Source organism: Girardinichthys multiradiatus, chromosome Y (assembly GCF_021462225.1).
Source record: "Girardinichthys multiradiatus isolate DD_20200921_A chromosome Y, DD_fGirMul_XY1, whole genome shotgun sequence".
NCBI classification, from domain to species: Eukaryota; Metazoa; Chordata; class Actinopteri; order Cyprinodontiformes; family Goodeidae; genus Girardinichthys; species Girardinichthys multiradiatus.
In genome coordinates, this window is record NC_061818.1 from 11,984,988 (window position 1) to 11,997,824 (window position 12,837).

A 12,837-nucleotide genomic window follows, 5' to 3' on the forward strand; every position below is an offset into this window, starting at 1 on the left:
TTATTCCTACTTTCTATTTCTTTATTAACAGTTGCTGCTCCGAAAAACTACTTGAGATCACAAAGAATATGAACCATGCAACAAACAATAGATAGAGACCTCTGCAACATCTATATATTTAGACATAATTCTTCTCTCTTCTAATATTACGTCCATGAATTATACAATTTTTGGGGGCATCTTAATGTTGAATCTTAAATCTGATCTGGCTAGATGCCATTCGTCATTGTCGATATCCCGCCGCACTTCAAACTTTTTATCATCATTTTCATGTTTTGCAAACATATAAAAACCACAAAACACATTAATATATAATTATTGATATATCTATAGGGTTTTAATAAATAAATAATACAGATAAACAAGAACGTAAGGGGGGAAAAAAAAATCACATTTTTGTTGAACACTTGTTTATCACTAGTAAGCCATTGTCACAAACCTAACAGAAGCCTGTGTGTGGTGTGTGTGTGTGCGTGCGTGTGCGTGCTGCAGGCAACCTGATGATTTTTCAGCTCTCTTTTATCTGATACCCCAAAATAAAATCCAGTGCAACCAATTACATTGAGAAGTCAAAGAGTTTGTAAATAGAGTTCAATTTAATCTCCCAGGATTGAAACATGGTGGTGACAGCATCATGCTTTTCTTCAACAGGAACAGGAAGTCGGTCAGAGTTGATGAGGCTAAATACAGTACAACCCTGGAGGAAAACCTGTTAGAGGCTGCGAAAGACTTGAGACTGGTGTGCAGGTTCACCTTCCAGCAGGACAATGTCAACGTTCTGACCTTCATCTTTTTCGGAACTTGTGGCAAGACTTGAAAACTGATGTTTACTCAGCACTTTGAGTGTCTCGTTGCTGAAAAGTGCTATATAAATAAACTTACCTTACCTTACCTTACCTTACCTTACCTTACCTTACCTTACCTCCACTGTCTGAGTGAGCTTAAGCTATTTCAAAAGCTGGTAAGCACATTCCAAAATAGCTACAACTGTAAAGTTGGTTCCAGGCCTATTTAATTATAGGAAAAAATGTTATTGTGATATTATTGCAAAAAAAATGTATTGATGTTATTGATTACGGTTAACCCTCATTTTCTTCACTTTTTTTTCTTTACCATTTTGCAATGTTCCCACCATTCTCTGTGAGTTTTAGCAACTTAGCTGTTAAAGATAAACATCAGATGTGGGCATTTGGGGCAGTTAGAGTTCCTCCAACTGGCCAAATATATATCTAGGGATGCACTGATTTGAAAATTTGAGCCCATATTGATATCCGATATTAATAATGCTGTTATGGTCGATAACCGATATTTACCGATATTACATATATTTCTCTTTTGACACCATGAAGAAATAAATGACCACACTCCTTACCCTGTAATCCTGTGCTGCATCACTATCACTGTCACATGCCCAAGCAATTACCAAATGACCAAGCCCCTCCTTTTCCCCTCCTGAAAACATATTCACAAACAGCATTAAGATAGAAATAAATATTGGCTATGAATATCAACCTAGTTTTACTTATTAGACCAATACAAATACAGGTCCTTCTCAAAATATTAGCATATTGTGATAAAGTTCATTATTTTCCATAATGTCATGATGAAAATTTAACATTCATATATTTTAGATTCATTGCACACTAACTGAAATATTTCAGGTCTTTTATTGTCTTAATACGGATGATTTTGGCATACAGCTCATGAAAACCCAAAATTCCTATCTCACAAAATTAGCATATCATTAAAAGGGTCTCTAAACGAGCTATGAACCTAATCATCTGAATCAACGAGTCAACTCTAAACATCTGCAAAAGATTCCTGAGGCCTTTAAATCTCCCAGCTTGGTTCATCACTCAAAACCCCAATCATGGGTAAGACTGCCAACCTGACTGCTGTCCAGAAGGCCACTATTGACACCCTCAAGCAAGAGGGTAAGACACAGAAAGAAATTTCTGAACAAATAGGCTGTTCCCAGAGTGCTGTATCAAGGCACCTCAGTGGGAAGTCTGTGGGAAGGAAAAAGTGTGGCAGAAAACGCTGCACAACGAGAAGAGGTGACTGGACCCTGAGGAAGATTGTGGAGAAGGGCCAATTCCAGACCTTGGGGGACCTGCGGAAGCAGTGGACTGAGTCTGGAGTAGAAACATCCAGAGCCACCATGCACAGGCGTGTGCAGGAAATGGGCTACAGGTGCCGCATTCCCCAGGTCAAGGCACTTTTGAACCAGGAACAGCGGCAGAAGCGCCTGACCTGGGCTACAGAGAAGCAGCACTGGACTGTTGCTCAGTGGTCCAAAGTACTTTTTTTGGATGAAAGCAAATTCTGCATGTCATTCGGAAATCAAGGTGCCAGAGTCTAGAGGAAGACTGGGGAGAAGGAAATGCCAAAATGCCAGAAGTCCAGTGTCAAGTACCCACAGTCAGTGATGGTCTGGGGTGCCGTGTCAGCTGCTGGTGTTGGTCCACTGTGTTTTATCAAGGGCAGGGTCAATGCAGCTAGCTATCAGGAGATTTTGGAGCACTTCATGCTTCCATCTGCTGAAAAGCTTTATGGAGATGAAGATTTCATTTTTCAGCACGACCTGGCACCTGCTCACAGTGCCAAAACCACTGGTAAATGGTTTACTGACCACGGTATCACTGTGCTCAATTGGCCTGCCAACTCTCCTGACCTGAACCCCATAGAGAATCTGTGGGATATTGTGAAGAGAACGTTGAGAGACTCAAGACCCAACAATCTGGATGAGCTAAAGGCCGCTATCGAAGCATCCTGGGCCTCCATAAGACCTCAGCAGTGCCACAGGCTGATTGCCTCCATGCCACGCCGCATTGAAGCAGTCATTTCTGCAAAAGGATTCCCGACCAAGTATTGAGTGCATAACTGTACATGATTATTTGAAGGTTGACGTTTTTATTATTAAAAACACTTTTCTTTTATTGGTTGGATGAAATATGCTAATTTTGTGAGATAGGAATTTTGGGTTTTCATGAGCTGTATGCCAAAATCATCCGTATTAAGACAATAAAAGACCTGAAATATTTCAGTTAGTGTGCAATGAATTTAAAATATATGAATGTTAAATTTTCATCATGACATTATGGAAAATAATGAACTTTATCACAATATGCTAATATTTTGAGAAGGACCTGTATGTTAAAAATTCACTAAGACTGCGGCCGATACCAATGTTAATGCCATTATATCATACATCCCTAATTATAAACAAGTCATCAGTGTCTGACACTTAAAATATGATATCCTACCAAATATGCATCTAAGGAGTCCCTTGTTATTGCAATATAGCCCACACTGAATGCAATTTAATGTATTGTGCAGTTGTTGTTGGTTGTAGAAACTATTGACTCAGGGGTTCTGAATACAAATGCATGTCACACATTTCATATTTTTAGTTAAAAAATAGATTAAACCAAACTTTGGTGTTGATCTATCACCTTATCAGCTATCATAAAATTTTGGGGTTTATTCTGACAAAACATGGAAAAAGCCAAGCAATATGATTACCTTTTCCAAGGCACTGTATTGGTTTATATGGTGGATCTAATTTAGGTAAAATTTCTATCTAATTATTTGTTTCAGTTTCGCAAAGGGAACATTTAATTGTTGAAATGAAAATCGCTTGCTGTTACTGGAAACAGCATTAGATTAGAAGGTGACCCAAATATACAATAAATCGATTTTAATAAACAATCTTACATTCCCTTTTCTGGACAGTATCACATTCAGTCAGCTTCACTTCAGACATATGGAGAAAACAAATGCACAGTACTTACATTCACAGCATCTACATTCCTGTCACAGGATTATATGGGATACACACATTATGGTTCTCACATCTTCATGCTGAGGTAAAAGCATATCCTTTTACGCTCATGTGAATACTGACACTGAGTCTGACAAACAAACAAACATTTCAAAGCTGTTATTTTAGCTGAGATGTTTTCTTTAAGACTCTTTTACTTTAAAGACAAATTTTAATATATTAAAGTCCAACCAAAATATTTTCTATTTGCATGAAGTCATACCTAAGCATAGGCATGACTTCTTTCAAGAATGACAAACAAACTTAGACAATATAGTAAAATAGTGTAAATGTGAATGTACACAACCCCTCAAATTTACTGCATCCCTGGTAAATCCTTAATCTCACACTGTAACATGTCCTGGTATTTAAAACAGTTATTTATAAAGGTAGGCTGGCAAGTTTTCAAGGGCCTTTGGAAAAGAAACAGGCCCACAGCATCACAGACCCTCCACTGTATCCTCCACCAAACTGTGTAGTGTCTAATTGTTGCAACGGAGACTTGGTGACCACAATATATCACTGTTTGCTGCAGCTCTTTAGCAGTGAGCTTTGGAAATTTATTTTACCTCTCTTCCCAACCTTAAAAATATACCTCTGTGCCGCATCATTCAGAAAGTCATAGTTTACTAATTTGCTATCAGAAACCTTGATTAACTTTAAAATAACCATATATTTCAGAGATGCTGCTCTTATGTTTTATTTTAGGGGGATTGTTAAGGGTGCCATTAATTGTGACTTCTGTGATTGTGTGAGAAATAATTATTACCTAACACAGCATTTTTTCCCAACTTTGTAAGTGTAATCAAATTAAAGATGTTTTTTTTCTAACATTTTGTAGTTTGAGATCAGCTGCAGCTAAAAATAAAATTATCTGAAAGTTTTTAGACATCTTTACCAGGGTTGCCAATAAATATAGAGGCACTATCTTTGTTGAGGAAACTGATTCAGTATTAAATACTGAATTGTTTATCCCCATTCTCTGAACAGTGGAGCCTTTACTCTTGGATTTCTGCACATGATGGTATTCTTCATCATTAAAGTTACTTTTTCAAACATTCACTTTCCAAATTTAGCCTTCTAAAACAGTGTCCATGCTGTGTTATTGGTTATATTTCAGGGAAGGAGTTGTTCACTTCAGATAACACTACCTGCTATAGTGCTAGCAATGTTCAACACAAACACTTTGACCAAAGAAACGGTCATAATGAACATATTTTACACAGTATTATATAATGAAAATGAATATTTTCATTCAAATTCAACTGTTTGCCTAATAAAACACATTGAACATTTTGAGGTTGCTGTTGTTTCTCTCCTTATGTATGCATAGCTTTTCTCTGGGTACTCTGGCTTCCTCTCACCTGCATATCACATTAATTGGCCACTTTAAATTGGACTTAGGTGTGTGTGTGTGTGTGTTCCTGTCTTGGCATCACAGTGAGAACCATTTTCCTGATTTCACCATCAAATTGAGGACCGTTTGTACCAAAGTGAGGACATTTTGCTGGTCCTCACGACCTATTTTGCTAACGGTTAGGTTTAGGACTAAGGTGTGAACTGAGTTTAGGTTCAGGTTAGGGTTAGGCATGCACTGGTAATGGTTAGGTTTAGGGTTATTGTCAGGGTTAGGGCATAGAAAGGGTTGAAAATGACTGAAAATCAATGGAAGTCAATGGGAGTCAACACATGGTCCTCACTACATAAAGCAAAACAAGAGTGTGTGTGTGTGTGTGTGTGTGTGTGTGTGAGCATGCATGGTTATTTGTCTTGCTTATCTCTGTGTTACCCTGTGATGGAAAGGTTGACCGTGAAAAAAACAGCCCACCCCACGACCATGTGAAGACTATAGAGGATGGATGGATGGATGGATGAGTTAAATCAACCCAGGCCTGGATCACTCCATACTGGACCCAGGAATATGTTGGGAAAAAAAACTGTTAACTGTAATATTTTACAGTGTATGCAGATGAAATGCTTTATGTTTTTTTTTATTTAACATCTCATTGCTCATTGAGACTAAAACGGTGCTGCTTTGGTTTGATATGCTCAAAAAACATATTTCCAAAGGTTTCTTGCTACCTCGTAAAATCTGTGGCCACCTCTCTCTATAAGCCTGTTTTAGTTTGAACTTGTGGTTTACAACATAGCCAATGTGAGAGATGCTTTGGTGATCTCACCCTCTCTTTTACGTCTTCCATAGGAAAGGGTCTTCATCAGTAAACCATTTCTAGGTAGTAATAATGACCATGGGTAATTATTATTTTTTTGTACATCTGAGCTAACGGGGTGCAAACTCTCTGGTGGTCTCATCATCAAATCTTTAGAAATCTCTTTTGTTTTTGCCATATTGCACTTCAACACATTATATTTTACATCAGACTTTCTTGTTAACAAAAACGGAAAACTCAGTCAGACTGGAAAGTTACTTCATAGAACCATCTGGTCTAATTTGAAAGTGATGCAATTGAAATTTCTAAAAGATTTCCAGACCTTTAAGCCCCTCTTGATGCGTGCTTTCAGGAAGGAGAGGCTGCCATGGCACTGTTATAAACCAGTAGCAATTTTTTACTCAGTTTGGGCTTTCCCCTTTGTTTTAGTGTTATTGTTGCTCATACATAGAACATCTATGTAAAATGGTACTTTTAGGCTTCCATATCTGAAAGACAGATCCAGACTCACTTTATTTACACCAGTCAGGGTGACTTGTACTCAAAGAAGCCAAGAGAGTCAGATTTCTTATGGCTCTATTTCTGCTCTTCAGTTCGGCTCCAAATAAACGACTGTAGCATTCATCTCACTATTTAATATCTAAGTCCTTCCTACTTTTAAATCTTTTTGGCAGGAATATTCTCCAACTTGTGGAGGGAGCTGATGTCCAAGCGGACGGATCGTAAGGTGCTCCTCTTGAAGCTGGCCTGGTTTTTGGTGATGCGGTAGATTTTTCGGAGGATGGCACGTCTCAGCAGGATGTAGACCCATGGGTCCAGGATCTGATTCCAGGTTGCCATTCTGACACCGGTCATCATGAGTTTACTGTAAGTGCGGGTGACTTCCTCGCTCAGTTGTGATTCGCTGTAAGAGTGCACGGCTGACATCAACGAAAAGATCTAAAAAGAAAAAGATGAGCAATAAGTTGATCTCATCTCACCAATTCTGTGTTTTTGTGGTTGTTTACAATAATTTTATTCTTGCAGTTCATACTTTTCACGCTCACTGTCTTAATGCAACTCGCTAGGTTTGTTTTCTACAATCAGTTGAACTTAGTTTAGATATAGTTTGGTGTCCATAAAACATCATCTCATTGTACATTTTTCTATTTATTTTCCCTTTTTGTTGTAAAGCAGAATTTAATTAGGAGACAATCTACACTCTTAAAAACAAGCTTTCACGCCAACAAGCAAGAGTTCTTTTAAGTGAATTTGTTAGTATTTTTTCTTAGTTTTCCTATCTATATTTCAATGTTTTTAATCTAAATCCGCTCTCAAAGATCAGTCAGTCAGTCATTTTCTACCGCTTCTTCCATAGTGAGTCGTGGAGAAGCTGGTGCCTATCTCCAACAGTCTACGGGCGAGAGGCGGGGTACACCCTGGACAGGTTCCCAGTCCATTGCAGGGCAGCTCTCAAAGGTGTTTACTTATATTCTGTGTAGCTGCAGCAAAACGTTTGAGCCGTATTTCAGAAAATCGCATGGATTTCAAGATTTTTCTGGAGTCTTGGAGAACAATAAGCTGTTTGTAAAATGGACCAGCACGGTCAGAAATAGAACTTCAGTTATCCAGAACCTACATTCAATTCTGTGAAAAGTCACAATTTTACCCCAATGTTTACAAAATGCCTGCTACTCAGCTTGATTATTGTGCCTATTGTGATGTCTTCGAGCAAACTACACAAAAAGTAGAAGTAGCAGTTAAAAATTTGTATTCGGTAAAATCCTCAAGTGGAAATCAATACTTCATCAAACTGCTTTGCTTTTATTTTCTGTGTACATTTGGTAGTCAAAATTAATACACTACCAAATTGTATCTTTAAAAGGAAACCAGTGTGCTTTACGGTAACATAGCTGAAAGTTAAAATGAACAGAGCAGGTTGGAAAAACAACACACGTCAAGAATCAATCGATTGTTTTATGTTTCTCGCCCTGTCCTTTTTATCTTTGCTGTGACAGTCATGTGGAATCTAACATCTAACATTGATTACTTGTTAGAGGATTTTTCTGACTCTACAGGAAAATAAAAATGGCATACAGGATCTTTAAGCAATCTATTTCAAAACAGAAATGAAAGGAACTCTCACCAGTATATTTTCATTGAACAAATATTTTCTCATGCAAACAATCTTAAACCTGTTACAGAAAAAATATTTAGAAGGAGTTGAGCTCCAAATTTAAAAAAACTGAGACTACAAGAAATGCCAGAAGTTATTTTGTCCATATAACCGTATATATTTTTAATCACAAGCCTGAAACAGTGTAAAATTGGACAAAGCTGGGAAGAAAAATAGTACAACTTCAGGATATCCCTATATTCCCAATTGTTAATGGAAAGGCTTGCTTGATATCAAACTTTACTGAAGGAGAATCTGGACTAACATTAGGTTTTGTCGTTTTTGGTTTGTTTGTTTTGACCAGAACATTTCCTTTTCACCTTAAACCCCCAGGTTCACCGTATGTTTCAGACCAATTCAATTGCGTGTCTTTGTGTTGCCCTGTGATAAACTGGTGACATGTCCAGGGTGTACCCCGCCCTCAATGACTGCAATGACCACAGGAGATGGACACCAGCCCCCCCATAACCCTGCAGGGATACGTTGGTATAGACAATGGATGGATTGTTACAGAGTATGATATTTAATATTTTGTACGTGTTCTATCAGCAAATCCCAACATTTGTACATCTTGAGAAAGAACAACAATTTATTTAGATATAATGAAAAATATTAATGCTAATTAAAATGTTAATCTACTTCCCAAATGTATAGTCTAGGCCAGGGGTCTGCAACTTAAAGAGTCCAAAGAGCCACTTTGGTCATCAGTTCAGCTAAATAAAACTCGTTTAGAGCTCCTAATGTTACATGACCTTTTGAAAAAAGACGACTTCGTTTTTTTATAAATTTCTAGGATAGGAAATTTTTTGTCGTTTTTCAAGGACTACCATTTTCTTTCAACTTTTAGATTTGAAACTAAAGAAAAAACAAAACTTTTGCAGAAAGAGAATGAATACATTTTCTTTTATGGGATACTGATATTGGTGGAAAATTGTGCAAAAAAAAAAGCACATAGATTCAAACTAAGAAAAATATACCTACAACTTATTACTGGTCATTTTAGTCTCATTCTGTTTTGAAATTCAATGTAATTATTCCATGAAATGAAAAAAACTGTTAAAAGCTGCTATTATATCTATATTAAATTAGTTATCACTTTTAGCCAAATTTATTGAGAGCCATTGCCGAAGGTCCAAGGAGCCACTTGGAGCAGCAGGTTGCAGACCCCTACTGTAGACAATATTTATTTTATTATATTACATTTACTATGGGTTGTATGCATATTTTTATTTTCTAAAAAGAAAATAGCGCTTAAGCTAATAATTTTTGTTTCCCCCTAAGACATATTAGGAGATTTTATTGCAGATTCAACTAACTAAGCTAAAATAGAGAAATATTTCATGAATCAACATAAAGCACAGTTTTTCTGATATATGCTGTCCCACCAGTCAGAAATATGAAAAATCCAAAAATTACCACTGCTGTGCTTGAACAAAAAGTTTGTCTTCAGTTCTATCTTTCATAATAATAATGCTAATTTATAATGTTAATTTATAATGTCTAATTTATTAGATATGTAATTATGTTCCTATGTCCTTTATATTTTCTATCAGCGTATGCATGTTTTAAGATTCCATGGACTCACCAGCAGAGGGCTCCAGCAGATGCAAGAGGTGACCATGATGCCAACCAGTTGGACCACCATCTCTGTGTCATGAGACCTTGCAGAGAACCTCTGTGAGGATGAATTCTTCTTTAGCCTGGCTCTAATAAGTGTGAGTCCACTGATGGTGTTGCATATGAAGGCCAGAGCAAGAGAGCTTAAAGCCAGTCCAGAGAACAGCATCACAAAAGTCAGATCCTTGGCATTAGTGTCCATCACCTTAATAAAGCACCATGTTCCTGGGTACTGGTAAGTATAGTCCCCTAGTTGGAATACAGGTAGCAGGGCTACGCATAGAGCCAGGAACCAGGTCATGGACAGGGCTATTTTCGTCCGGGCTGTGGTTACCAGCCGAGCATGCAGCAAAGGATTGGTGACACCGAGGCAGCGCTCAGCAGCCATTGCACAGCCCAGAAAGAGCGGGCACAAGCCGAAAAACACCAGGCAACCTCCGAGAAACTGACAAGGACTGTCTGGATTTGTTGGACCATCCTGGGATGTCAGATTGGCTGTGGAGTATCTCCTTAGTACCAGTCCTCCAGAGACCACATGACCTGTGAGGTCTGTGACCACAAGGGAACTGGCAAAGAGCAAGAAGGTCGCCTTTGACCTTCGCCGGAAGCGGGTGTAGGCCTTAATGAGAATGATGAGGGCCACCACATTAAATAGGATGCCCAGAGTCATTGTGAGGCTGGCAATGATGGGGTTTGAAGGGATGCCATTGTGTGGGAAGTCCACTTGGGGTGTCATGGTACTGCTGTTAAAGTTGGTGTTAAAGCCTGAGGAGTTGGAGTCCTGCATCACCTGCATGACCGCTGGGTTCTGGTTTTCATGTGGTTCCTTTAGGGGACTGAACACTGACATGGGAGAAAAAATAAGGTGTTAGCATGATTATAATCAGTCTGTGTTGTAGGTTTTCCTTAGCTTTTTTCTACACAGATCAGATTAATCTGCACCCTTCTGTTACAGCTACTACCCTGAACTGCAATCTATTTCCCCTAACAAACGCACATTAACAATAAAAACACAGCTAGGTGATAAAGTATGGGTTACCACTGCAGGATTTCACAAAATATGTTTTTTCAAAAATTCACTGAGGAAAAAAGTGGCGATGGGGCATTGTGTTTATTTGGGTCAACAAAATCACAAGAGGCAGAAGAATCGAGCTGATCAACATTCATCAGTAAACACTATGATGGACAAGCGAGTTTAAAAGATTTCCACATCCAGTTCGCCCTGCTCCTCTTCATAAACCACCGCCATAGGTTTTGTTATTGACCAATTTTCCTGAAACCCAGGCAGTGGCCCCAGCTATTACTCAATGTTTGCTGCAGCTGCACAGAATACAAGAAAACCCATTTGAAGGAGGAATTTGATTAAAAAATAGCCTGTGAAAATCTGTTTGTGGGAGGGTAGACTTTTATATTTATTTAACTGATTTAATGTCTCAGGAAAATATTTACCTTTCAGAGTCTTTGGATTGACAAGACAGACTTTATGGTGAAAAAACTAAAAATCTTGACCATCATTAAGGCTTAGGCACACATCCAGAGGTGAAAATATCTCCTCCCAAACCACATCCACACCCTAGTCTTCCACACCTGCACCTAAAGTGTGACTTTTCAGCTTGTTTTTTTAACAGGAAACTTAAAACAACATTTACCTTTTCTTCTCTCTGCCCTAATGATATGTTGATTATCCTAAACCTTTAGAACCAAGTAGGTCTAATCTAGACTTTTACATATTTTAAATCTAGTTTTTGTTTAGAGCACTTTGTTCGTTTTTTTTCTTTTTAATAACGAGGGAATGAGAGAATCCTGAACAAGTCCCGACAGCTATGCTGTTGAGCACAAAGCACACATTCCTTTAAAATGTAGCAAAGAGCTGTGGCAACTGAAGTGTCTGAACAATAAATTAAAATTGAGTGAATAACACTCACAAACAAATGGTATTTCAATTTTGTAAATCAAATTCAAAATTATATCTTTAGGGTTTTATTTGAAAAGTACATTTTTCTACGTTAATATTCCTATCACACATGTAAGACTCATTCTCATTTGACAAGTTGTTACTTTAAAAAAAAAAATCTTCTGTTTTAAAAAGCAGAAGCTTTATTTAAAAAAATCTTTGAATAAAAAAGGGGGTTTTTATACAATTGCCTTGAGAAAATTAACGTTACATATTTAAAAAAAATATTTCAAAGACAACATCAGTTGCATTAAAGTTATTTCACCTACCATGTAAAGATAGAATCCATGGAGATGCTGAAGATCACTGCAAGTTTGCTGCTGAAATTGCCAAAACCACTGCAGTTTTTGAGCTAAATGAATCCAGAGTTGTTCCTGAATAACACAAGCTGTTTACCTGAAGTGTCTCCTTGTTATGCAACAGAAATTCCTCTCAGGACAAGCAGCCTACCCTGATGCACCGCACGAGCGTGTTTTCTGTCACTCTACTGCTGACTGGCCTTTTTATACTTCACAACTGCACTGAGCTCTTGTTGCCAGTGGGTGTCTCCGTCACTGAAAAGCCTTAATTTCCTCCAGGCAGACACTTTCTGAGTTATGTGGAGTGAAAAACCAGTCAGGGAGACAAATGAATTGTTAAAAACCAGCTAACTCTGCCTTCACCACTCTAATAATTATAGGCTATGAAAATCTTTAATTATAAACCTTTAATGCTGAAAAGAAATTTAACTTAATGGTCATAATATGTCTATGATTGCCACAGTAGAGGTTTGCCACAAACGTAAGACCGGTCAGATTAGGGCTGGTAATGACATTATTTTTACAAATGATGTCAACAGTTGGTTGTATTATGTTCTTGTCCCAAAAAAAAGTAAGATCATCAATAAAGTCTGAGTCACAGACAGCATTCCATCAAGAACCATCATTAATCAGTAACCAGATGCATGAGGGACATTTACAGGGCATTGCCAAAGTATTTACACTCCTTCAACTTTTACATGTTTTCTTTTCCTACATCCACAAATGTCACTGCAATAGATTGTTTTACTTTTTTCTTTTTACAAATAAAGAATCTAGCACACATGGCATGTTGAGCTTCCTACACTCTGATAACACTG

At 37.8% G+C, this 12,837-nt stretch overlaps 1 protein-coding gene across 2 annotated transcripts; it reads right to left on the reverse strand.

Moving 5' to 3' along the window:
- Positions 1-5,450: 5,450 nt before the first annotated feature.
- LOC124864670 (prostaglandin E2 receptor EP1 subtype-like) lies at positions 5,451-12,192 on the reverse strand. Of its 2 annotated transcripts, none has more exons than XM_047359536.1 (3): positions 12,117-12,192; positions 9,735-10,609; positions 5,451-6,933 (listed from the first exon to the last, which is right to left on the reverse strand). In XM_047359536.1, exons 2-3 carry the CDS (start codon positions 10,560-10,562, stop codon positions 6,652-6,654), a joined length of 1,110 nt encoding a protein of 369 aa, XP_047215492.1. In that variant the 5' UTR covers positions 10,563-10,609; positions 12,117-12,192; the 3' UTR covers positions 5,451-6,651. The 2 variants fall into 2 exon arrangements, with proteins under 2 accessions (XP_047215492.1, XP_047215491.1); XM_047359535.1 differs by having other exon boundaries at positions 11,990-12,170.
- Between the last annotated feature and the right edge of the window lie 645 nt (positions 12,193-12,837).

Excerpts from the sequence above, each read along its gene's own strand:
- LOC124864670 (XM_047359536.1), bottom strand. The coding sequence starts at position 10,562 with ATGCAGGTGATGCAGGACTCCAACTCCTCAGGCTTTAACACCAACTTT. Across the intron at positions 6,934-9,734 it reads TCTGCTGGAGCCCTCTGCTG|ATCTTTTCGTTGATGTCAGC; the intron begins GTGAGTCCATGG and ends TTTTCTTTTTAG.